Source organism: Tauraco erythrolophus, chromosome 16 (assembly GCF_009769465.1).
Source record: "Tauraco erythrolophus isolate bTauEry1 chromosome 16, bTauEry1.pri, whole genome shotgun sequence".
Taxonomy (NCBI): domain Eukaryota; kingdom Metazoa; phylum Chordata; class Aves; order Musophagiformes; family Musophagidae; genus Tauraco; species Tauraco erythrolophus.
In genome coordinates, this window is record NC_141480.1 from 11,311,353 (window position 1) to 11,338,186 (window position 26,834).

The 26,834-nt window shown below is 41.7% G+C and overlaps 1 protein-coding gene across 3 annotated transcripts; it reads right to left on the minus strand.

Moving 5' to 3' along the window:
• Window positions 1-4,975: 4,975 nt before the first annotated feature.
• CREBRF (CREB3 regulatory factor) lies at window positions 4,976-26,538 on the minus strand. Of its 3 annotated transcripts, XM_086621773.1 has the most exons (10): window positions 26,475-26,538; window positions 17,078-17,255; window positions 15,962-16,087; window positions 14,011-15,094; window positions 13,392-13,493; window positions 9,539-9,733; window positions 7,418-7,607; window positions 6,897-6,970; window positions 6,371-6,493; window positions 4,976-6,130 (listed from the first exon to the last, which is right to left on the minus strand). In XM_086621773.1, exons 2-10 carry the CDS (start codon window positions 17,084-17,086, stop codon window positions 6,015-6,017), a joined length of 2,019 nt encoding a protein of 672 aa, XP_086477899.1. In that variant the 5' UTR covers window positions 17,087-17,255; window positions 26,475-26,538; the 3' UTR covers window positions 4,976-6,014. The 3 variants fall into 3 exon arrangements, with proteins under 3 accessions (XP_086477899.1, XP_086477900.1, XP_086477901.1); XM_086621774.1 differs by lacking the exon at window positions 13,392-13,493; XM_086621775.1 differs by lacking the exons at window positions 4,976-6,130; window positions 6,897-6,970 and having other exon boundaries at window positions 6,467-6,493.
• Window positions 26,539-26,834: the final 296 nt, after the last annotated feature.

Sequence of the window (26,834 nt, forward strand, 5' to 3'; positions counted from 1 at the left end):
AGCAGCCTTGCGAGGCAGCTGTCAGCACGAGCACCAACCAGGGATAAAACAAGTTATTTCCGTATCTAACTATGATCCCTTCCAAAGGAAAGTTGCTGACAACACCAGGAGACGAAGGGAATTTACTTCAAGGGAGCACACGCCATTCACTACCACTCCACACATACAATGATTCGAGACATATTTCCTCCACAATTTTTATTTTAAATTACAAAGGATGTTGCATACATTGATGAATTTGTATCTGAACAGAAGTGCTAGGGATCAAGGGTGACAGAGTAAACAAAGTCAATAGTTTAATTGTGCCTCTTTTCAAAAAAATAAAAACTGCACAACTATTAACCAACATTAAACATTGCAACTTGTAACAGATCATGCTTTTAACAAGGTAAATTTATTTTCTAACAGAGACAAGACTTTAAGTAAGTTTTTCTGAGCTCCAGTTGGAAGTTGATTATAGAATATCAAGGACAGCATTACAATCATGACCCCAAGCACAGGCAGAACAGGATGCCATGTTTTGTATAAAATGCCTTTTTTTTTTTTTGCCTGTCAACCACCTACATCCACATGTGCCATCAGCCTCAAGAGTTCACCCAACCACAAATACTGAGCAATAAGTTTTACTTGGACATAATATTCTGGGAGGACAGACAATTCAAATCAGAATGTATGAATATCCATCATTGTAAGAAAGATAAAAAAATTAAGAGCTACTACTAGGTTCTGTGTCTTAATCAGAAGATTTCAATAGGGCGGAGTGTGCTTTTGCCAATACCAAGTCCAATCCAGAAGTTTTCCTTACAGAAGCTACTTAACTCACCCAAATTTGACTTACACAGATACCTGACTACAAAATATTCTTAACTCAAGAAAAACTCTGAACACTGATGTTACCTAAAAAGTTTGGAATTTTGCTTATGGAAAAAAAAAAGAAAAAAAAGTGTGGCTTAAAAGAGCTCTGGTTCCACTTTTAGCTCCACAGCTCATTAGAAAGACAATAAATGCATAGTCAGTATTTGCTCTTGTGGAAGTTCATGAATGTCTAAGAGGCTGAGGATTATAATTCAGTGCGCACACACACCTCCTTATCATGCTAGAAGCATTGGGGGAAAAAACATGGCATATTGTGTAATGTAAATTGTAGGAAGATAGAGACATTTTTGTATGCTGCAAAGAAGATACAACCTAAAAGTGCCATGTTTCATTAATGACGTTTAAGAATCCCAGTTTATATTGGGAGATATTCAAGAGTGGTGTTTTCTCAACATACTAATGCCCTTAATACAGTTACAAGAAGAATCAGTCACTGAAGCAGTAACTGTTTGAAATGTACTTCGCACGATCCCTGGGGTAAACAAAATAAACCTCAGCTATGTGCAAGGCTGTGTCAATAAGCCAAGACCACATCTAGCAGTACACTTAACTAGATGATTCCAACTGAAGCCTTCAACTTGGAAAGCAAATAAAATCATGATTAGAAGCATTCTTGAAATTCAGGTCTCAAGGCCAAATACAGATCCTAACATTCACGGTACATAATTGGGTTATGCCTCAACAGAATTTCAGGAAGACTAGCAAGCACGTTTGAGGAACAGAATTGCATTTGCTATTTCTGCTGAAGGCAACTCGAAATTCTCCTGATAAAGCCTTTTAGAGCTTTAAAAAAAGAGCTATGATTCAATGATTTATGGAAAAGAAAAGCATGTCCAGTCTTTATATTTTGTGAATAAACTAACTTTTTTGTTAATGAAGGCAAACGTCAGATAAATATTAGGGGGGGATCTTTGTAAAATAAAATCAAAGCTGACACCACTGTATTTCAGAAGTGTCTGGTTGCTTTTAGGTTAGTTAAAAGACCCTTCATCAATTTCAGGGTGTTGGGTTGGTTGGTTTTTCTTTAAAAAAACCCTTTTCCTGGCCCTCTTAGTATGGAAAAGTCTATCTGTAAAGTATTAGGAACTGAACACAGCTGAGCCTGACTCTCACATCAGCTACACAGCAATGCAACTTCATTAAATCACAATGATTTCAACTGGTATGATAAGAAAATCCAGCCCATCCACACGTAAACATAGCTTTAGTAGTAAGTCTCTCTCATCCAAAAAAAAATAGTACTCACCAAGTATCAGTAAATGTGTTCAATAAACCATAAACGGAAGCGTTAGCAAAAGGGGTTTAGGGCTAAAAAACACCCTTCATGAGCACCCCCACATTTTGCAAGGCCATTCAAAAACTGGTCTTCCATATAAATACAAAAGGACTACTACTGAGAGAAACTGAAATCAGACCTATCCAGACTTTCTGCAGGATGCTTTTATCGTTCTGATTCAATTTCAGAAGGGTTAGGTGTGAAGAGTTCAGAGGGAATGAAAAACATTTAGTTCTAGATGTACAAGTAAGGCACAATATAAAGCCACATCATCATCTGTCGTGAAGGAAGTAGGAAAGGACGAGAATCATACATGGTACAGTAGAACAAGCAGTCCATCAATTCCAAGTGTGGCACCTAAGTTCAGGCTGACAAGATCTCAACAAGAGCAGTTATGACAGCATGCTTTTAACATGGAAACAAATTCTAGAGAATCCAGTGTATCAGAAAAAGGAAGAGCTTTTGTTTGTATTAAATCAAAAAATATATAATTGTTTTTGGATATAGGATTAAAAGTGAATATTCACAATGCCTACACTCAAAAACAAACCAAAAAATCCAGGACTTCATTAAGATCCACATACCATGTATGAACACTGAAAATCTTTAGAAAATGGTCTTCTCTAAAGATCATCCAAAAATGCATGCCACAATTGCCAAAAAACAGAACATATACATTTGTTGGATTTTATACCTTTAAAAGATTTTTGTTTGTGATAAGTATACACTAAATGTATATATTTTAATGACACTAGAGGAAGCAGATTGTTACTGGCATTAAAGTACAACCATTTCTAGACGGTTTAAATGCCACAGAGTCCCCTGGTTAAAATGTAAAGCTGCACAGCTCGCCTATGTCACCTTTAGGATAAAGTTAAACCAGCAAAAGGTCTTATCTTTACTCTACATTTTACTGCCAGGTTTTATTTATATCAAGTATCGCTGCAGCATTCTGACCAGCCCAGAGTTAGCAGCAAGTGGCAGGAATCATATAAAACGCAGTTTCTTTTTTTTTTTTCCTTTTTTTTTTTTAAACAAAGTGCTTTTCTAAGATATACATACATATAAATAGGTACAAAATAAAGTGTCAACATTACAAAGCTCAACTATTTAAAAGCTTTAACTTAAAATAATACATAGAAAACACTGAAATGCAAGGGTATGGAATTCACTACAGATTCAAAGTCTACTTTGAAATGCTAGACCAAAATCATATTCTGGTTTTCAGACAAAAATAAAAAGCTATAAAGTTATATTTGCCCAGTATTTCTGAGCAGTAAAAAAGGGGCTTTTTAATACCTTGTCAGTTTAATTTGTCACAAAAGTTTTTACCTGATTGCAGAACTGCTCTCCTAACGTTTAGAAATGCTGCCTTGTCTACACGGTTTGGACATAACACAAGGACCTCTCGTATCCGAGCGGTGCGTTAACACCATGCATCAGAAAGGAACAACAGTATTCAAATCCTGGTACAGACGTGGCCTGAACTTCACAAGAGACATTCTTTGTCGGGGTTCCATGGGCCATATGCATCTCCGGAATAACTGCAACACCAGCAATAGTTGCAATAGGAATACACCTGACCCGTTGGGTAAAGCAGCAGCCAACTTCTCACCTTAGCCTAACAGCAACAACAAAAACACCCACATTCCACCTCGATTTTGCAAGTCTTAAGTGGATTTACAAAGTCTTGCCTAAATTAGCCTGGGTATTTATTCAGTCTCCTGTAGGAAAGACTTTCTGTACAGCTCAGTAGTGGTATTTTGGCCTCCTCCTCCCTTTTGAGTCTTCCAAAACATTTAGATACAAAGAAAGCTGTGTGCATACTCACAAGTATGTGGCAGTTCTGCCACCTTCATCAGCCACTCTTACTGCACTATTGCTGATTCAGACTTTTTTTTTTTTTTTTATAGTACAAGCTTGGATATAAAAATAATCTACTTATAAACAAAAAGGAATCACAGTGCAAACAAACTCAGACAAACCAGAAACGGAGAAATTCCCCAAAGGGAGCGGGGAGAAAGCCTTCATGGACTTTTGCATTTTTTTTTTTTCAGCAGCTACATTTGAAAATATTTGGTATTTCTATTTTCAGTAAACAGTGTTTTGTCATCTTTAAATAGGGAGAGAAAGAACAGGGAGGAAAAGGGGGGGTCCATGAAACCAGAGAATGATCTTGCCTTGAGATAAAGGACTTTCTCATCAAAGGCTAAAGCTTTTAATCTGGACGTTAACACTGACTACAAAGCCAACTCTTATTAGCAGAAGAGCAAATAAGAACTGTGTGTTAATATTCCTCAACCATAGAAACTACTGAATTAACAAGAATAAGTCACATATAAGTTTGAAGAAGCTAGTTTCGAAATACCTGTACAAAAATATAAAAGTCTATAAATTTTTTTTTTGTTTGTTTTGTTTGAAGCCTGTGTTGATCCTTGGAAACATCACATGCATAATAATACATCAACTGGAAAAGTGGCAACTAAGGAATTAGATATTTGTAGCTCTTTTTTCTCTTTACATATATACACATTACAATAAAAATAATTTTATTTTGGTTGTTTGGTGGAAGTATACTACAACAAGCTAAATATTTTTTTTTAAATTCTCAAAGTTGAAAACTATTTTACCAATAGCTTACTAAAATCCAAATATATTAAAATCTCCTACAGTAAGTGCAGAGAAAAAAGATTTAAAGACTCCGAGACGGCCACCAACTTATCTACCATGGAAGCGAACTACAAGAACAGCAAAATAATATTGTTATGTATGAATGCTCCTTCTGTAGATAATTGGACCCAAACAAAAAAATTCACAGTTCAGTAAGATCCCTAACCCTGACCTTTAATTTTTTTTCTTTTTTCATTTGTTTTTACATTCAGTACAGTATCATATAAGCTGTGCAAAACTTTACTTAGACTGGCAGTTCGCCATATCAGTTGCATTTGTCTTTGGTACAAAAATAAACAATCGCATTAATGTGCAAGTATTTGTTTTCTTCCGGCCAAAGTACCGAAATTGAGTTTTCTAGAGCCATCTTTTATACAATACATAGACTCTGTGGCATATATCTACATTTTCAACATATTCCTATATACATTCAAAAATTTTAAGAGCTGGAACAAATACATTAAAACCCCTCATCTTACCATCTATACATCTTGGTTTTTCCCCTCAGGGTTTTCTTCATACAAAACTTTACCAGCTTATACTGATAGCTCTCCCCCCAAAAATACAAGGCACAAAGAATATACTTTTTTTTCTCTTGCTTGCACAGACATTTAAATACTATATTAAGCTCAGAAAATTAAAGTCTTATATGGCACACTAGCTCTAATGCCATGTGTGCTATGTACAAGTTAATGGTTGCAAAGAAAGCTTACTGTTTTTTAAGAATAAAGAAAATCCAATTATTCAAAAAAAAAAAAAGAACAACAAAAAAAACCCAAACCCTAAATTGACAGCTTTACAAAAAAAATGCTTCCTCTGATTTTACTTGGAGCATAAACCTGTCACAACGTCTGGCGTATGCTAAAAATTTTTACTAGCAAAAACATGTTTTTGCTTCTAAAACAAAAGCGATATAGTCTGGTCCTAGGTAACTTAATTTTAAAAAAAATCCTCATCTCTGTATTTAATCATAAAGCAGCTTTTAAACTATCTGGTTTATGCTCCAAAAATGCTATTAAGCATTTTATATCATGCTTTGATTTGTTTTACTACATTGTTATTTAAAAACAATGGAACCTAATTGTAAGTGTTTACATAATGCTAAACTGACATGCAGACCAGAATGCAATTTACAATGAAGTACTTGACAACACAGGTAGAATCTGACCGAGGAGAACAGCTAAGTCATGTCTTAAACTTTTGACATTGGTATTCGCAGCCCTACAAGGCCACCAGTGGGGTCTCCTTCTGCAGTCTTCTCTAAAACTTGATTCACAAATTCTGATGTCTGCCCAGCTACAGGTAATCCTAAAAAGGGAGGGTAAGAAAACATGCTGTAAGGTCACTATTCATTGCACGTGTTTATACATTCCTGTAAGTAATACAAAGCCAATGAATGCTTTGGTGAGTAACCAACAGAAAAGCACAGACAACTGAAATTACGAAGTGCTTCTTCCTTTTCTCATTCCAGAAATTGTTTGCAATCTAACGTATCATACATTACATGTCTCTTCGCATACACGTGAATACATTAAGTTTACTGCTTACCAAGAGTGTCTTTAATAAGTATGTTCAACTTTTGTTCCATGTTGACTCCTCTATCATCTTTAGGTACCTGCACTCGATTAACAATTTCTTGTTTAATGGAGTTGATCACAAACAGTAAGTTATCTGCAAAGAAAACCAACTGGATTAGATTTACAGCACGTTCCTCCTGGAGCAAGAGAGATCCACAGTTGTCCACACACTGTTTTCTGTAAGCGTCAAAGGTGTCACATCACACTTACTGTAAAATTAAGATGTAATGGTTTACATCTGTAAACATATTTTCAAAAATATTTACATTACATGCATACGTTTACGTAATTTACATCTGTAAATTAGCTCAACACTGCAGGTAACCAAGTCACGTACACTTTATGGAGCAGACTGTTTTTGTACCAAAAAAACTGTTGGGTTTTTACCAACCCTGTTTTCTCTAAGAACCTCCAGGTATGACCCAGGTTACATGATGGTGCAAAACACAGACTTGCCTGAACAAGAGAAAAATTAAGATGCGAAGAGTTGTATTTACCATATTCCGTGTTGAGACCCCAGAGTTTTACTTTATTGGCTTCATACTGGGCTTTCTTTTTTAGTCTACAAGCCCTATAGTAAGAAGAGGGGAAGAATTAGAACACTAACAAAAACTCCAGAATACTAAGAGCATCTGTTTGTTTGCCACACAAACTTATCCACCAATACTCCCAGAGCTGTGACGTACAAAATCACCTGTCTACTCACTCACCTTCGCTGAAAGCGCTGTGCTACCTCTATTTGCTTGCACTTCCATTTGTGGATTTTATCACTGTATCAATCGTTTGCCCTGCAGCTAAGTAAGCCAGCTTTCAGTGGAAATACATCGTTATCTAGGGAATGGGCAAACTACATCTCCAAAGCTCCAGCTGCCCTGCTTTTTGATAAACTGGTAATTAGCCCACTGCAGGAACTGTCATGATGAAGCAGGATCTCTTGAGGCAAAAATTAGTTCGATCTTAATCGTACAGTTGCAGTAATTCACATTTACTCATCCATGTAGCATTATCTAATACATACCTGGAAGCCAGCTTGTTCTTTTCTTTTCTTGACCTCGGTCTGGCAGTTAAGGGAAGTTCACTGACTGGTGTCAGGTCACTGATCACCTTATTCAGCTTCCTCAGTTCATTACCGATCTGTAGAAGTTTTCTGGGGTTGGGAGTCAGGTCTTCTACATCAGTCCTCCGTGACTTCTTTGCTGCATATTTTCCTGTTTTAAATATGCAGAAAATTGGGTTGGGAAGTGACACAACGTGTACACAAACCTGCGAAAAAACATCCTTAAATATGTATTTTTTGGGGTTCGGTTTAAGTTCCTTTGTTCATTACAAGAGAATGGACTGGAATCATGTGATCCCTATGGCTTTTCAGAACAGAAAGAGCATTTCCAGACAAACTGCTTTGTACAAGTCATATTATATCCAGATCAGATAAGAGCAAATACTGCCAGACAGGCTACTGGATGTGACAGACAGTATACACACAACTGTGCTAAAAAATGTATGTCCCAAGTTCAAATCTAGTTGTTTTGCCCCAACTGTAACTTGCTAACTCATGTATTCAGCCAATGTATCCTCTGGCACACTGAAGTTGATTAAATTACGAAATAATCTTATTGCTAAAGTTCCGTATTAAGAAAGAGTGTCGAGGCCTGGTACTGAAATGATCTTCAGTGATATTAAGCTTAAAGGATCCACATACATGCTAGTCAACCCCTTTTATATGTATTTGAAGCTATTTAAGGTCTGTTTTTTCTGAGGAAATACACATATTCAAGACAAAATCTTTATTCCTTAAGATTCTCTGCCATTGCTATGTGTCTTTTTCAAGATTTCTATTAAAAATGTCAGTTGTTACAGATACTCACATTAAAATGTTAATAGAACTAATGAAATCTGCTCCAGAAATTATTATTAGAGAGCTGATAATTTAGCATGATTTATCTGAGGTAGTAGATGACCTTGGTACATGTCTGTATATGAAAACAGAAAAATCCTCATGTGTTATATTCTGTAGCTTCTAGATGTTAAGTAGTGTTTGATCCTACAAATCCCTTGCATATGCACCTGACTTAAAGGCCACTTACTCCTCCTATCTGGTGGGATTGAGTCCTCAAGGCATGTTTGGTTATTTGTTGTTTAATAAGAAGTATAAGTATGTAAGTCTTCATAAGAAGCAGCAGCGATAGGGACTTTACGTACTGATATTTCACTACAAGATAAATAAGCATATAAAAACTAAGGAAATAATTTTTAAAAAAAGAAGTTTTCTTCCCTGAATAAATCTACAAGTAGCAACAACAAAAAATATTTTGGTTTAACAGAAGGTAAACTGTCACATTAGAGAGAGTAATTTTCAATTGTAAGGGAATGTAACATTACAACCAGGGAAGCTGGTTTCATTTTCTCCTTCAAAGCCAAACTCAAATGGAGCAGCCTACCAAAAAGGCCCTGTGAGAAGACAACAAACGTTACTCCTAAGAGTGGTTTGTTCTGGGTGATGTTATGTGTGTGGTACAGCAAATTGCTAATCAGAAAGTTACGGGAATAAAATGCAGTTATTAGACCGATTGATTTAAGTTTCTAAGAGGGTATTTTAAAGAAACAGTTTATTCACAGAAGAGTAATTGCTTCGCTGCGCTGCGTTCGCATAGCTGGGAGGAAGAAGCAGGGAGGAGCCAAAAAGAGACAGCTACACCTTTTTGCTTGTCCTATAGTTCATACTGCAGTTAACGTGAACTTTGCATCTCAGATCACTTCCAGCTTGTAACACAAGCAAGACTGAAACTAAAGGCTATGAGGAGTAAATATCAGTCAAGCGACCCATCCATGATGTTTACAGTATCGCACTGAGAAAATTCCAAACTCTTGGGGTTTCCACTGAAAACCCTTGGAAGTTACAATTCTCAATTCATCCACCTTCCTCTGGAAGAAACCACACTGAAAGTTACTACTGTATGTTCACTGTGCCTTCCTTGGACACTGTGCAGAACTCTCCTAACTGAGCAACAGACATGCAGTGTTTTAATGATTTATTTTCATGGCCAAAACACAACTTCTTAGCACTTGCAAGTATGGGAGTCTGGCTACTGAAGGTGTCAGAAGGAAAGACATTCACTTGTAACTAGGACTCTATTCTTACCATGATGGAGACCGTTCTTCTGATACATGTTACTTGGTAACGTATCTCGATTCCACTCGGACGGCCTCAGCATTCTTTCTTGTTGCGATGGCGTTAGCTGCTCACTGTACTCCCAGAAGTATCTTCGCTTGCCTCTTTTCCGAGAGGATATTGCAGTCATTTCTTTTAAATCCTCCACAGAATCGTTTTCATACCCTAAAAGGACGCATTGCATTGTTTACATCATGTTTACAAAACTGTTTCTAGCCCTTTAACAGTGGACTGAGTGTTCAAGTTCAGAGCAAAACCACAGACAAGGCCTGTTTTACATTATCTAATAGACTTGGTTTTCAGCGTCAACTACTGCTGGGTACTCGCCTTAAACCCAGGCCTAGACATTGAGCTAGTGGTGGTGCTTCATCAGCTGAATAGAGACAAATTATTTATGCATGGAAGGCTCCTTTCTGTCCTCTGACCCCTTAAGCTCTACTGCTCTTCTCCCCCTCAACCCCGCCACTGCAGAGTACAGACAACAGCTGTTGGAGAGCATTCTTCCACCCTTACAATTTTCTCCATGAATTTGCAGGAACATAATCCTAACTTGCCTCCACATTTTTATTTATCTCGAATCAAAAAGCATGAAAAGAGAAGCAGATAATAAAGATGGATTGGCAAAGGAGTAATAAAGAAAGCAAAATTATCCACTCGTAGAATATTCTGAGTTGGGAGGGACCCATTAGGATCATCGAGTCCAACTCCTGCTCTTCCTTGAGTTTGAATGCCTTTGGGAAATAAATCAAACGACCCATCTCTCTTAGACTAAAAGAAGTTATCAGGACGATGACCTAAAGTCCATAAGAACAGACTGTCTAAACTGAAAGGATCTGAACACAACCTCTTTAGTGGGATGGAGAGAAATCATCCACAATAAAGCTACACAGTATTTTAGAGGTATATTATGATGCCCTGATATGATGAACTGTTTGTGAAGTACATGGAAACTGTAATGCCACTATCCACATTGCATAAATATTTATACCATAATTATGTAAACACAAACCACAGGTTTTGAAATCCTACGTATGCTTTAGAAAATAAAGACAACTTATACTCAGGTCAAAAAACCCCAAACCGCTGCCTCGCCTTTTGTACTAAAATACTATATAATAGTTTACATTTACTTTATTTATTAAAAGAATGCATTTCAAAACATTACATACACTGATAAGGCTTAAAGAAAAGCCAGCCACCAAACAGACTGTAAGCTTAACAAGCTTTGACCCAGTATGCTTGAGCTCTGCTTCATCTTTTAACAGCAGTACAAAGAACACTTTCTTCTTTTTAAAACAGTTCATTCAATTAGTCTGTTTGCACTTGAAAAACCAGTTGAAAGAGGAAAAACAAACCTTCTCCCTTTGGTCTGACTCTCACCTTATAACCCGAAGTACGAATAAAAGTGAAGTGTGCAGAAGGATGAAATCAGTTCTAAAGTTCTGTTTCTAATAATTTCATCAGCTCATTTACTTTGATTCTCTAGTTTATTAAAAATACAGTATTTTAAATGCAAATCAAACAATGAAACATGCTTTATAAAACACTTGTTCTTGTATAGCCAAAATGATGACAATTTATATTAAATATATCTTCAAATACCATAAGGATTTTTAACTGTACTTCCATTTTACCCAAATGCTGTTTGACATAAATATCAAAATACTCTCAAAAACCCCACTTACTTTCCACTTGAAAAAACACATCAAGCTACGTAACTCATTATATGGATACGGATAACTTTAGCCAGTCTTCCTGACAACACAAAATTAAGCCGAGCGATGAAAACAAACCTCTTTAAGAGCTGATATGTACAAATGTAAAACAAGGTTAGAATCAAGACTTCCTGTTTGCTTGTTTAAACCATAATTAAGTTAGCAACTTAAATTAGGTTGACTTATAATGCATCCTGCCTTGCAACACTGACCTGCTATCGTTTTCAAGTTACATGGAATAATCTAGTGCACAATGTCCTAGCCTAGTCCGCAGCAGACAGGAGTGCAACAAATCTGTTCAGCTTTTCTGCACCGTATTCACCTTCCTTGAATTCTCCTCTGCGCAAGGATCATACAGCAGTCTCACCTTCTTTGGCAGGCTTCTAAGAAAACTGAAAGGGTTCTCCTATTTACCTTTCAAGCCCTTTTCAAGTTTCTCCTTAAAATCTTTGTTCACATCCCTTACTATCGCTTTAGGTTTAAATTCACCAGGGTTAAATTAAGTAAACCAGAGAAAAGGACGGACATGAGTTCTGCATTTTACCAGATTAAAAGCAAAAATAGCCCCAACAAAACAAAACCAGAAAAACCCTTCTCTTCATCATTTAATTATACTGACTTCTGCCAAACAACTTATGAGTCTCTTTATCACAGCCGATGGTCCAGGTGCTCAGAACAGATGCAATGCAACTTCTTTAAATAATCTCCATGACTCTACAAGCACTTTTTCCTTTCAGCTACTTCTCCAGTGCTACTGAAAACTGAATCGGTTGTTGCATCTCCTGTTTCTGGAATCTCTTGATTACTTGATGGGAGAAGCAGTCATTTACAAATATTCTATTAAATAAGTAAAATTTACCAGTAATGGCAAAAACAGTTTAAGTGCCAGAAAAGCCTGAGCTGATAGTTCCCATAATAAATTACTTTTGCAGGTGACCAAAATTGCTAAATCTGTATGGTGGTGATAATAAAAACATTGTTGCCCAAACTTGCTCAACAGCCAGTCATATTTTTAGTTATTTCTCCAACTTCATGAAGGTCACTATGTCTAAGTATTTCCTCAAACAACACTAACACTTTAAGAAAGCATTTAATGCACCCCAAAATCATACGTGAAGAACAAACAAAAGCAAACTGTGTATAAAATACATCAGAGGGTCAGCAATAACTAGTAAGTTTTTGTCCTTTCAGTAAATTGCACCTTCGCTCTAAATTCATCAACTGATTTTGGAAGATAAAATCTTCCTGTGCCATGCCTATTTTTAGAAACTTTATCCATAGTATCTACCTTTACTCTAAAGGTAAACAAGCAACGCCAAGTACAAGAGCGACAAAATCAAAACACCTGGAGATGTTACCTTCCAATATAATCAAACCACACGGTGACGTTTTTAATATCACCATGCTCAGACTGAATGGCCTCATTCCCTTCAAGTTCTAGCAAGCTTGCATGAGCCCAACTCCTCAGCTACTGTACTGCAGGGTGGAGCTGTATTTGGAAGGCAAGAGCCACTGCTACTCAGTAAAATCTGAACAAACGGCAAATCGTTAATGTAATTCCACCACCCGAAATCCCAGCGTTTTAACACAACATCTCTTCTTCAAGGTTTCCAGGCCTTCTGTGCGACACGCCTCTGTGGGCTGCAAAGCGCTGTGCAGTACAGCAAGCATTACAGAGCTGCAACAGCGACCCAAAGCCCCGGAAAGTAGAGCGAGTTCAATGCAGAAGAAGGGAGGAAGAGGTTTTAAAACGCTAATAAAAATGCGTTATGCACATGTAGAAGTAACATAAAGGGCATAATGCTTAACAAGTTTAAAGGCTACGCAGGAAATCTACTTAGAAAATAATTTAACCCGAGAGTTCATTTCGACAAACACTGACAAGCTTTAGGGAAGCTGCTATTTTTAAAAAGGCAAAATTTCATTGGCTTTCCCCCCTGAAGTTATGTTTTACCAAATATCTGAATACCTTAATTCTTATACTCTACCACAAAGCATTTATGAAATGTGAATATTACAATAGCTTCTACAATGAAACTAATACTTGGTTACAGTCCTGTCCCTTTCCCTTCAGATTTTATTTTTACACAACGTTACCGCTTTGTTACCTTCTAGGTGAAGGTTAGTTCTTATTTCTGTTGTTAAGGCTCCGTTTCTACATGCAGAAGAGAGGAATTCAGTATCCTTTGAAGACCCACTAAGTGTTACTGCTGAAAACCACCAAGAAACGGTTATATTAGTTTCAGTGGTAGGTATTCTTTGGATTCTGTGGAGAACCGTACCTACAGTAGGACTTAAGTAATTATGAAATTATTTCTCTCAGGCTATGATTTCATACCAGCTATCACGAGATACAACTCTGGAAAAATTAAAAGCAGCAACCTACTGAAGCACTAGAAAGCTCCGCACATCCTACCATCAAGCCACGAGAAAAGAAGAAAACAATTGCAGGTAGTTGCACTGTGACCTTATGCTACAAGCGAGGTTTCCTGTATTCTCTCTTATTGTTTTTGTTTTGTGACAGTTTATGCAGTTCCTATCGGAACAGGGCAACAGAGACCTTGTATAGTTTTCATTAATTACATTTTGCAAAGCACTTAGAAACCATGGACTGAAAGTTCGTAATTTAAGATCAGTGTTGCTCATCTGTAACTATAAAGCATTCTTTCCCACTTGGCAAGCAAATCCATTAACCTCCATGTTAACAAAGCCCAACATTCCTGGTACCTGGTTCTGAGAACGTATCACTGATGTCGTCATCTTTATCATCCTCATAATCTTCTTCCTCATCATCGTTTTCAGACAGCTCGTGCTCACTGCCGAATCCTTCATCGTGGTCCTCATCTTCAATATCATCCTCATCATCCTCATCTTCCTCAGGGTCTCCTTTGGCTGACTGTTCACCCAAACTGTCTGCCACGAAAAGAGAATAGTTGTGCTCTTCTTTCTTCTGTGAAGAATCCGACACCGATGTGCTGGCAGAAAGACTGCTCTCCCCCACAACAAGCCCTGGGGTTTCCTGGGGTGGACTGAGGAGCAGTTCTTGAGTCTCTTTAAAAGGCAAAACAGGAGGTGTGCTCTGACTATGTGGGGACTCCATTCCTTTTCTTTCTTGTCTCTTTGCTACAGCACCACAATAGCAGGTGTTTTCCTTTGCTGCATCAGCATGTGTCTGGCTCAGCACTGGTCTGCTCTGTGGTAAAGGATTGATCTTTACTTTTGCCTTTTTAACATAGTCTTTACATTCAACATGAATGTTCACCTTTTCATTATTGTACACATTGGTCTTCACCATGATTTGTGTACTGGAAGCAGGCTGAGTTGCAGGTTTACTTGCCTTCTGAACATAGTCCGACAAAGGTGCCTCAGCCTGAACGTTCTTGGAGGAACAGACTGGGGCTGCTGCTCTGGTTGCAATTTTTTTGCCAGGTAACAAAGAATTTAAAGGGTTTTGTTTTACACTAAAAAGCAAATCAGGGTAATAGAGTGAATCCGAAACAGGTTGGGAGTCTTCACTGTTAAGCTGAGCCAGTGTCGGTGTTTTGCTTATCACCTCTTCGTCTTGGTATGGGCTTGAAAAGTCATCAAGACCCAGGTAATCCACCTCTTTTGTTCCCCAGATGTCACAGCTGGTTAATTTAGTGTACTTAGTTAAGTCTTCACAGTAGGTGTCCCACTGCTCCCACTTTGACGTGAGAGCAGCTTCTTTGTCCAGGATGTCCGTAAAAGACTCCAGGTTCTCAAGGTCTTTGCAGTCCTCCATTGAAAGTAAGTTGTCTCTGGAGCTTTGCTGATAGTCCATTTCTCTGTCCTGTGCATAATAAGACAAGTCAAGAATTAAAACCAAAAAGCATCAAACATCTCTGTCCTCTACCTAATCTAGTATGGTGAGCTTAGTTCCAGTGAAGTGTAGGAGAGTGATAACACATGAAGATACCTCAACTTCCAACTAAAAGCTTCTTTTGAGGGTCAGAATGAAGTCCAGCTTCTGTACTTCAGCAGCAGATCCTTCATAAGAGTTTGCTAAAAATACAAGTCAAATGCCACTGGATTCTTCTTCTGCTACTGCAAATTCATCTGGTCATCAGGAACTAGACTAGCACCAATATCTATGTATTTAAAATATGAAAAGACATCACAGGCAAGCTGTTCTAGTCTCTATTAACCTCGGTCAATCTTTGCTGCGTGCTTAACAGAATATGCTCAAGTTTACCAGTCCCTGGAAAACCTCATTCTAACATGACCAATTAATGACTATGAGCTACCTTTCTCCTTTCATGCAGGGCAAAAAAATCCAAACACATAAAAAATACTAGTATACATAGCTCTTGAGTCAACTTTTTTTTTGCTTCCCTGCATTCACAGCTTGGGTGAAGTTGCATATAGCTGCTCTTGCAGAAAAGATCGTAAGGAAGAGTCTCAAGCACCATTACATAACGTCAGCACAGCTCTATTTGAGACTTGTGTATCAAGCCACTCGTGATGGCCAGCTTTAACAAGCACCTATTGAGGAAGCATCACATTTGCTGGACAAGCAGGTAGGCTCTTCCCTAATCAGTAGGTAGCAGTAATGAATAATCTTCTAGCATTCTTGTTCAAGAACCCTTTTCTTACTACACGAACTCAGGGTATTAGTCAAGGAGAGGAAGTTATGTACACACACAGAAAGACGACCTACCAGTTCATACATGAAGTCTGGATCTGAACTGCTTGCCAAGAGATCCGTGCTCATAAGAGTCTGCTCTGAGAACACATGGCTCCGAAAGGCGTCCCCAAAAGGAGGGTCCATTCCACTCACACTAGGCTACAACAAAATTGATACTGACATTTGAAGCATGCTATAAAAAGGTGTATTCTTTTCTTCAACGAAACATAAAGAGTATTGCCATTTCATCCAAGTCTCTGAACTTGTGCTATACTTGCATCTGGAAGGTTTTCACCTACAGATAAGCATGTACATTTCTGAGAGCAAGAGAATGCTTTAAGAGCAGCTAACAACATGCAGCTCTTTAATCAAAGGACACATTTGTATTCATCATATAGCTGCAAGAGCATTGCTCATTCATTCTTTTTTGTTGGTTTGAAATTCTCACGCGTTTGCCAAGTTTAGGGATATGTCAGCATTTGTAGAAGAGGAGAGCGAGCACTGGCAAGATCTGCGAGTATCAACAGGCACCACACGCTTGCAGGGCCTTCACCCTAATACAAACCATTTTGTACTAAAGCAGTGTTGACTGGTTTTATAACCATTAGGACTCTTAAAACTTCCACCTGAGATTGTAGCAATTGCAAAATTCATTACAACTAAATCGAGAGTGTTATATCTCTCGAGAATGAAGTGAAACTTTACAAAAAAAAATTATGCAGGATGACTGGGCATGCAGGGAATGGGCAGTAAGGCTTTCTGCTACATTTAATTCCAGACCTCTATTTCTCTTCTAGACACACTTGCCCTGAGGGTTGGGAAGGGAGAAACACTGTACTGCTGAAAGTCATTCAGTGTGCTGATGTGTGAATCACTGCAGTAACAAAAGGCTGCTCTCCAGGCATCCACCCTCATCCAGAGGACAGCTTTGCTGAATCTTGCTGTGTGAATAAAAACAGTGCCAAGTGCAGCAACATAGCTTCCACTGTGGACACTACTGGGACCCTAGAAAATATACACCATTTAATCTCTTCTAAATTCTCCCTGCTGATGTCAGTCAAATTTGCTCTTAAACTTGCCTTTTTTTTTTTTTTTTAAAAAACGAAGCAATATTATTTACAGAAGCAAATAAACTCGTAACAGACTTACCTGAGGCATTTCCAAGCCCAGATTCCCCAAATCCAATTCCAAACTTCTTGTTTTATTCACGGGTAGATTCCTTTCCAGCTTTACTTCAGTCTCAGTGAGTTTACACAATCCATGCAATGAAATTTTTCCTTAGGATAGCTTCAGTTCACTCTGATGGAGCTCTTCTATTTGTAGACTTCTGTGTAGAATAAACACAGCAACCCCCCAAGGAGGTAAGTGATCCTTCACCAAAAAGGTAGTGCTTAAAAAAACAGGCAAAGTGAAGCAAGGACAAAAGTTTCCCTTGAGAAACGATTATTCCTCATGCTGGAATGTATAGTAATTTTCTTCCCCCGTCATCTTTCATCAACTGAAAAGCCACAGATGCTACAGAACAGAGTTCCTGTGAAAACCTTTTTGGCGAGTTACATTTTGTTGCCTTCTTCCTCACTACCGAGACCATGAGCTCTACAGCTGTATGAAAAGAAAAGCCTGCCTAATTGGAAATAATGACTAGCATACTGCTGGGTATACAAGCGAGAAACAATCTTTATGACTAATATAATAGAGCCAATAAATTCTAAAAATGTCTCAGGCAAACGTCTCAAAATACTAATTTCAGAATAGGCAGAAATACTGTTTCTGCGATATCTCCTCCTTTTCTTCAGAGACTACTCCATCCAGCATCAGGTGAGATTGTACCAATCACTCATACAGCAACATCTAGTGGCAGTGGGATTACAGCGTGCTCACCGTCCGGCAGCAGAGGAAGGGAAGAGAGAGACTTCTCCCAAAAAACAAACTAAAAATTGTGCCAGGGTTGCCTAATAATAAATATCTTCTCTGTTAATTTCAAGTAAGGCACATGCTGAAATTGGTCCAAGTTATCTATTAGTAATTTTACCCGTTTAGTAGTTTCTGTAGACCTGCTGTTACTTTAGATGTATATCTGAAGACTTTTCCAAGCCTCATATCCTGCTTAATCCTGCATTTTTTAACAATGTAAGGGAAAACTGAACTGTAGAAAAGCAAGCACCTTTGCACAAACATCAGTAACTATATTTAAACTAAAAGTACGACAAAAGACTCATGGAATAAGTAACAGGAAGTAAAAAAGAACAAGGTTGTATCAAAAACAATAACCAAAAAAATCATCCATGGTATCAAACCTTAGTATCCAATATAACTACACTGTCTTCAAGGATGCTGCTTTCTTACTGTCCTGCTCGCCTGCAAGTTCCCTACTCTTATATAAAAAGTCTCTTTAACGAAACAGCAGCAGTAGAGGAGCGTAATTTAAAAAATGAACCATCCTACTTGTACAGTTTTTCAGCATTACCAGATAAAACGTATCTGTTTCTTTGAGCAGAATGCTTCTCTCAGCATTGCTCCTAAGTCCGACTTGGGCGCGATCTGCTCAGGCTATGTTTATTCCCTCGTTTCAAAAAACAAATACTAAAGTAAAAGTGTTCTCCTACAGCGGAGCTACGCTCAGAACCCTCCTCCCACCAGCACATGACAGCATCCCCGTGATTATTCCTACTTTCAGATCGCATCTCAACTATTTTGTTACATTCAGCATATATACACCATCAGACTGCGGTAAAAATAGGCACTATGCAAAAAAGTCTTTACTTATCAAAACGTACTGCTTTTCAAACAGCTGCTAGAACATAAGAGAACAACAATCATGAGTCCAGTTATACCCAAGTTCTCAGTAAAACCACGCTACCACCATCAAAGTAAGCCATTCCTTGTAGGGCCCTGTGTCAAAGAAGAGACGGTTCCTTTTAAGAAAATTTTTTTTCTGCCCTAAAACTTCTGGGGAACTCTTTTTACATATTTTAAAGCGACATGTGAAGCTAAGTTTGCGTCCCAGGGCAATGTGCCTTGACAACCACCGTCCTCCTTCACCCAGCAGAGGTCACACCGCAGCAGAACTAGTCCTGTCTATGCTGTTAACGTGGCACGAACAACTGATTCATTTTCCAACCTGGCCTGATCTAGGAGAAAGGACCTGTTCTTTAAAACAAATAAATGATGTTCTCATATGCAAAGAAAGAGGCAAGAAGTATATAATCTTTAATACCAATCTACACCTGAGCAGTATCTTACTTTCTTTCCATACGGAGTGGCAGAGATTCGTGTCTTTTTCAACAGAACATCAGATTAATACTTCGACATAAACACCAGAACACGACTACCACCATCTGCATTCACGTGGGAGACTGTGAAAAGTTCCGCCACTGCATGATATAAAGAGGAAAGAGACATTTGCTGCTTCTTTACCAGTTATTGTTATGTTTTGGTTAGAAGACATACCTCAAGCCATTCCACTGTCTTCCACACACAACTAGGAAAGAGGGGTGAAATTTAATCTGTACTGACACTGACTTCAGTAACAACTGACCAACGCTTCCCAGTGTCAGGACCAGGGAGCTTCTGGATCATTGACAAATCCTCAAAACAGACGTTAAACGTTCAAAATGCTTTTACCATCTCAAAGACTGGAGAAATCTTTTAGTTGTAAACTTATAGCACCATTTAAGAATGACAACGTAGGTACTCCCAGGTTAAAGCAGCTAATCTAATTGTTCCCCTAATTATCTTTGTATCTCATTCTTGACATTGTACAATATTAATATTTAAATGTGATTTGAGTTCCATTAGGATCTATTCAAGTATTCTACAACATAAGATTTTTCTTGGTAGCTCTATGGAGGAAGGAAACCTGGTGAGGCCATAGAAAGACACTGCCACTGGTAACTGCGCAATCTAAGCATGCTTCATGCTCCCAACAAAGCAGTCCTACTTCCAACTGCTTTCTAAATTTCTCAGGATCATCAAGATCTTCATTAAAAGACTCCCAGTGTTCACACTTAACTATCAGTATTTTTTCATGACCTGGTAAATTAAGATGTATAGTAGAAGTCGACAACACATATGGAAGCAGAGATGTAAAATCTGAGCTTTCTGTGAAGAAACGTAAGTTTGTAGACCACAGCTAAGAATTTATCATTATTGGCACTCTCAGCTCAAGGCTGAGTTAAAACAGAACAGAATCATAGCATGGTTTGGGTTGAAAGGGATCCTAAACCTTCCAACTTGCCTGCCATGGGCAGGGACACCTTCACTGGATCAGGTTGCTCAAAGCCTTTACTCGTAACGTACAGTTGTTACGTTATCCATCAGAAATACGGATTTGAATGAACGGAAAGATCTGTGACAGAGCTCAAGAATAGCAGCGTAAGAATTACTGAAGCTATATATATAGTGAGAATTTCTATTTTAGGACAATTTTCATTGATGCCTTACATCAGCCCTTCCCAAATGCAGAGATACGGAGGTGAAATCCTGTAGTTGCTTCACAGCAACTGAACCGCAGGTGGAATACACCGCCCGAGGCTCCGGGCAGGGTGCCACCGCTTCTTTTGGCAGCAGCCTGTAGTTAAATCAGATTGAGGTGATTACGGAACCAGTCCCCGAGTTGGTTCTGTGTCTGCAGATTCCTGAGTCACATCAGCGCAAAGCTGGCCTGCTGCTCCTGGGAGAAGGCTTGCTCATTCGCTTGGGCGCGAGGAAGGGCGAGACATCTCAAGAACTGCTATGTTGTTCTAACATTTATTTAACAATCCGGGGTACTCATGGAAGTATGCATATTTACATTGGTTAAAATATTCATTAGTCACAAATAAATAACCAAAACCTCTTCTATAGTGTTAATAATTCATCAATCTAATGGCAAATCCTAATGAGAGTCCTCTGCGTTTATATTTACTTTTTGAAAACGCTCATTTAAAATAGTTTAATAGTGGTCCCAAGACACCCAGTAAGACTGAACTTCATAACAGCAGGCTTACTGCGTGGCATTACTGATGCAGCAGCACACTTAAACCATCAGACAGCAAGACCTACACTCAACACAGGCAGCATTAGGGATGGCAGTTACCACGCACATGCCGCTTCCCCAGACTAGTAAAACACCCTTCTGCAACAATACATTCTCCCTAAAAAAGTCCCTCTAAGAGAAAAACCTAAACCGCCAGCTTTCAGCTTGACAACTCTGGAAGTCTTCCTCAGTCCCCTGCATGAATCATTTGTACTCTCGCTATAACTCAAGTTGCTATTTCTGTCTCAATTTAGATGTGAAAAGCACACAGAGCCTCACCACACCGTTTTGTTGATGGCACAGTACTTATTAGCACAGCAGATAAATGCCCATTACAAATCCATCACACGAACAATTACACTTCTCATGATGGCGACTGTGCCTCATACCGCACACTTCGTGAAAGCGACATTTTTGATGCAGATACGAAAAACAGCGCGTTGCAAGAGCCTGTCAGTACTAAACCTACAAACCCAGGCAAAAACATTCAAAATGCTGAATTTCAGAGAATTTCAGTGCAAAAACTATGCCACGTATTTTGAAAGAACCATTATGTGCTATGCAGCGTTTGCTGTATCTGGACGTTTTATGAAGTACTACAGTCAGAGATACAAGAAGGCCTCCTATGCTTCTCTTAAAACTTTTTTCCTTCCATAGTTTGTGCCAATTTGTTTCCTATTACAGAACATACTCTGCGCAGTGTGGTCTTCAAACACAGAATGTACTTTTCTTAGTTTTGCTTCCGAGTGTAATGTTCTCGGTTTGTTTGGTTTGTTTTTTTTGTTTTTGTGGGGTTTTTTTAACTTCTTTCTATGTGATTCTTCAGTTATTAGCCAGACTTAAAAATTATTTTACTGTTCTTCCCCATGACAAAGTTTTCTTTTGTGGGCCTTTTTTTTTTTTAGGTAGCAGGTGAGCAAAGACACTCTTGTAAGAGGTCTTCCTCTGCTTCCACCCACTGCAGCCTCATTCACTTGCTCATCCACAGAAGCCAAGTCTCTCTACCTTCTCAGTGATATATTTGTATTAAAACGCCACCATAAGCATCTAAGACATTATGCCCTTTGCTTTCCCTATCCTAGAGAGCAAACAGCTGCTGAAGACACTCAGATCCTAAGTTTGATGGAGCATTGGTGTTTGAAAGAACTGAAGCTATCTAGATCCTAAGTTTGATGGAGCACTGGCATTTGAAAGAACTAAAGATACAAAGACGGTTTCACTTCTTTGAAGCCTCTTCCCTTCAGGAAAGGGAAACTGCTACTTCACTGTCTTGGTTCCTTTTCCTCTGATGACCTTCCCTTCCCCCCCAATATTATTCTTCTAATCCTACTTGCCCACAGCAGTCAGGCTTCAAGATCTGGAAGTGATACCACTAAACAGAAGCTCCAGTCCCCAATCACACACACAACACCTCAGGTAAAAGAGCTGATCAATTGCCAAAAAGAATACAGCGCTACAGTTTTTGTTTGAATTAAAACCCCTGCACATCAATGCCTGTTACCCAGGTTTGGAGGGGTATTCCGCTTCGGCGTGACTGCACAAGCAAACAGGCAGATGCCAATAACTGATCATCATGCAAAAGGGAGAAGTAAAAAAGCATTATTTTTTAAACAAACAAATAATGTATTGCATCTACATATTTTATAATGATTATGCCCAGATGATATATTCCTACTAGAAGTGCTAGCTTTCCTGTACGTTCTGGAACAGAGACTGAGATTTTATTATTATTTCAGTGCCAAGAGTGGGACACACAGCATGTTAAACTTATTAAATTATATTAACACACTTCAATTAATTAAAAAAATTCTTAATAGTTAAAATACAAATTGCATAAACCTTTATTAAAATACCACTGTACAGTTAGGAGAGTTGTTTGTACAAGAGAATTAGCAGTAAGACTAAGATTCAAACTTTTTTTTTTTGAGCCAGAATTTCCCCTGAAGTGGGGCGTGGCCAAAGCAACGACAGAAAACAAAAGCAAAACTAGACAACAATTCAGCTTACAATCTCCAGCAGTATTTTACATCCCGACATGATGGTTCTTTCTATCTTTTTTTTCCTGACAGTGCAAAGTCTTTCAGGGTAAGAAAAAAATCAATTCTACAGTTCCCAGAAAAAAAATCTCTTATGATGAAGGGAATGGTACAATCTTAGTCTATTCTTCATGCTGTAAAATTATGGTTTGTTATACTTTCGTTAGAAATGGGTTATCAGCACAGCATACTTCAAAGCGAGCAACAAATCAGAAAAACGCATCAGTCAAAATAGTCAAAGAAGTAAAAAAAGAGCATAAGAGTTCAAAACCAGAATGAGGGTTTGTTTTTTTTTAACAATAATATAATTATAATAATATAATCAAGGAAATCGCTATGCAAGGTCTAAACCTTAAAATCTATGATTTTCAGAAAACTTTTGGCTTAATTTTCAAGCCAATGCCAACTTTCAAGCACTTCATAAGAAGTGCCAAATATCCTTATCAAACTTTTATTTTAATTTGTAATTTAATTAGGCTTCATAAACCACACAGCATGGACATGCAAGTCATGGGAATCTAAACCAGTGTGTTCCCTTATTTATACCACACTACTAGTCAGACAGAAGCTTCCATTTATTCCTGATTAATTCCCGCTAACACTGAAGGGACTTCAAACCTTTGTCCTTCAAAAAGCTCTTTTGCCACTCTTTACTATTTAAAAAAAAAAAAAACACGGCAAGGATGTTCAATGGCTTGATGCCTCTGCTGCAGATTTCTCTTATTAATTAGTTAACGCTCCCATCAAACACAGACAATTCTTCCTTTGCTCAGGTAAACTACTGGCTACAAAGCACTGTACGAGGTCTCCGAGTTAGTATTCACGCCTCCAAAAATACTATCACTGAACATTGATATTTCTACAAGAAACCTTTCCTGCTAAAACAATCACTCAGTACATTTCCTATAGAAATTCTGACTTCTCATTTAAGTTGCCATCAATAAAAATCGACCAAGTTTCTAAAACACCTGTGTCTGCCCCTCTATAATTCTTACTATAAAATCACAGGTGTAATAAAAACAATTAACCCTCCCCCCAAGGATGCTTAGAAGCCACTTGGTTAGGTGACCTTAGGCCAAAGGGTAACCATTTTCAAGTGTCTGAAAGAAAATATCAGAATCTGATTCTGTTCTGCAGGTCATGTATCGCATGATTTCAACAAGTTACCCTCAAGTGGCAACAACATGAAGATGACGTTTGCTTTAAACAAGAAGTTGATGCTTCAGCTGGCACAGCTCAGTGATTGAAACTGTTCAGCCTGTTGCGTAGAGAAGCCTGAAGAAGCCTATGTTTTACACGGGAGCATGACACAGTGAATTCTGCTCATTCAATTAGCTTTGAGAGCTGACCAGTTGCATTAGACGATGCCCTGGGAGACACGGCGGGCTGGCCTCGCCTCGCCACGCCGCACGGCTGCGTTAAAGCGCTGCCAACTCCCAGGGGTGAGATCCGGGCACACCAGTAGCACCGCGGGCACCGTTACATAAAGCGGTGCCCGAGCTGTGGACCTCCGGGATGGAGGGAAACGCAGCTCCGGCTTCGCGCCTCGGCTGTCCCCGGCTCAAGGTCTGCGCGAACTTAATTCCGACCCGGAGAGGTGCCCGCGGGGACACGGGGGCAGCCAGAGACAGCCCGGGGGCAGCTCCGCAGGCAGCGCGGGGAAGTCACCGAGATTTCCCAAGTCAACCTGTGGGAACCGGCTCGCAGCAGGAGGCGGGAACGAGCCCCGTCCTCCTCCGGGAGCGGGGAAACTGGACCACCTGCGCGCGGGCACCGCCCGCTCCGCCCTCGGGCTGCGCACCGGCTGCCGGCCGGATTGGGCCGCGCCTGCGGACCCCGCTGGCCCGGACCCCAGAAGCGAGAGTCCCCCTGTGGCAAAGAGCTCCGGAGGGACGGGGCGCAGCCAGCGGCCCCGCTCCGGCCGCGGTCCCTCCCGCGGGCAGCACCGGGGCAGCTCTCGCCCGGCCCGGGCGGCCCCGCTCCGCACCGCGCCCCCGCCCCTGACCCACTAACACACCTCCCAGCCAACATGGCCGCCCCGCCAGCCAGCGCGGAGCGCAACCTAGCCCGGCCACCACCGCCCCCGCCCCACCCCGCCCTCCCCGCCCGCTAAATGGCTCACTCCACAGCCACGCGCGCTCCCATTCGCCGCCGCCCACGCCGCTCACCCGCCCAGCGGTCCTTTCAAGCTAGGGTGAGGCGACATGTAAACAAACCCCTTCCGCCGCTCCGGAGGGGACCGGCCGCAGCCCCGGGCACCCCCGGCCGTCCGGGGCGCAGCCGAGCCGCGTCCGCCCGCCTGTGAGGCACCGGGACCCCGCGCCGGCCTCCCCCTCAGCCCCCTGCGCGGCGGAAGGCGCGCGGAGGGCGCCCTGGCCCGCGGGAGGCAGCCCCCGCCCTGCGCCCCCCGCGAGGGTGGGAGGCGGCCGGCGCGGCCTCCCCCGCAGCGCCGCCCCGCTGCCCAGCGGGAGCCCCTTCCCAGGCGGCCGGGGCTGCCTGTCACCGTTCGCCGGTAAACCTCCATGCCCGCCCGCCCCAGTCAGTTACATAAAACGCCGTGCCGGAGCGGGGAGAGTCCCTCCCGCCGCACTGCCCCGCCACTCGCAGCCGGCCCGGGACCCTCTCCACCTCCTCCGGCCCCGCAGCCTTCCCTACGGACTGGAGCCGCCCCGCTGGACACCAGCGCGCCCCAGGCGGAGAAACCCCACACACCCACGGGTCACCCCCCGGCTGTCCCGAGCATTCCAACAGGTCGAAAGCGGAGCAGGCGACTACGAGCCTGAAAAGCAACTGAGCACAGGAACTGCCGAGCCCTTCTGCACTCGATCCCCGGCGCGGCGGCGCCGACCGCACCGGTGCCGCGTACCCGGGCAGCCCCTGCACCCACAAAACCAGCACGACCGGTCTCCCCCGGCAGGACGGCGCTTTCGTTTCCCCAGCGCTTGCTGCCAGACTCACTTTCCTTGTAAAGGCACGGGCCGCTCCTGACGGAGGGGGACTGGAAGCGACGCTGACAGTCGCTGCTAAGCCCGCACTCCGTCCCCTCAAACCACATCCGTGCTCTTCCGCGGTCATCGGGCCCGAAACCTCAGCTCCGGGAGCCGGACACCCCCCGCGCACAGCTGCTCTCCCGCAGCACCGGCAGCCACACCCCCCGGCAGAGCGAGGGGACCGGAGGCGGCGGGCTCCCGCCGCTCCGCTCCCGTCCGCCGGGCACCATCCCCGTCCTCTTCTCCACGGCGCCTGGGAGCCGAGGAGACACACCCCTTCCCGCGCCCCGCAGCCCCCTGCCCGGCGCGCACACACACACACACACGAACACCGCCTCCTCCCCGCCGGGACACTCTCCTCCTCCTCCTGCCGCCGCCGCCCCTCCGGCAGGGCAGCGGGCCGCGGCCCCGGGGCGCCCCGCAGCCCCCCGCGCTGCCCTCCCGCCTCCCCGGGGGGCAGCCGCCAGGCTCGGCCGCCGCCGCCCCTCGCGGCCCGCACTCACCGGGCGGCCAGGACTCAGCAGGGGGCGCCGCCCCGCGCGGCCCGGCCCGGACCCTCCATGCGGCTTCGGGGTTTGTTTTGTTTATGTCCCTTCCTGACGGGTTCCCGGAAATCGCGTGACTCGCCCCCCTCACGTGGGGAGGGCGGGGGGGGGAAAGGCCGCCCCAGCCAATCGCCGCCCGCCGCCCCGCCGGCCAATGGGGCGCCGCCCCGGTGGGGGCCTCCCCCGTCACGTGACGGCGGAGCGGCGCGCGGCCAGTATTTAAGGCGGGCGGTGGGTTCCCGCTGGCGGCGGAGCTCCGGGACGGGCGGGCCGGGAACCGCCGGGGCCAGCGGCTGCTCCGCTGCGCTCCTCGTCCTG

Bases quoted from the DNA above. Each gene is read 5' to 3' on its own strand.
- CREBRF (XM_086621773.1), bottom strand. The intron at 15,095-15,961 runs GTAGGTCGTCTT...TATTATGCACAG, and splicing joins CAGACTTCATGTATGAACTG to GACAGAGAAATGGACTATCA. The intron at 6,131-6,370 runs GTAAGCAGTAAA...CTCCCTTTTTAG, and splicing joins ACTTATTAAAGACACTCTTG to GATTACCTGTAGCTGGGCAG.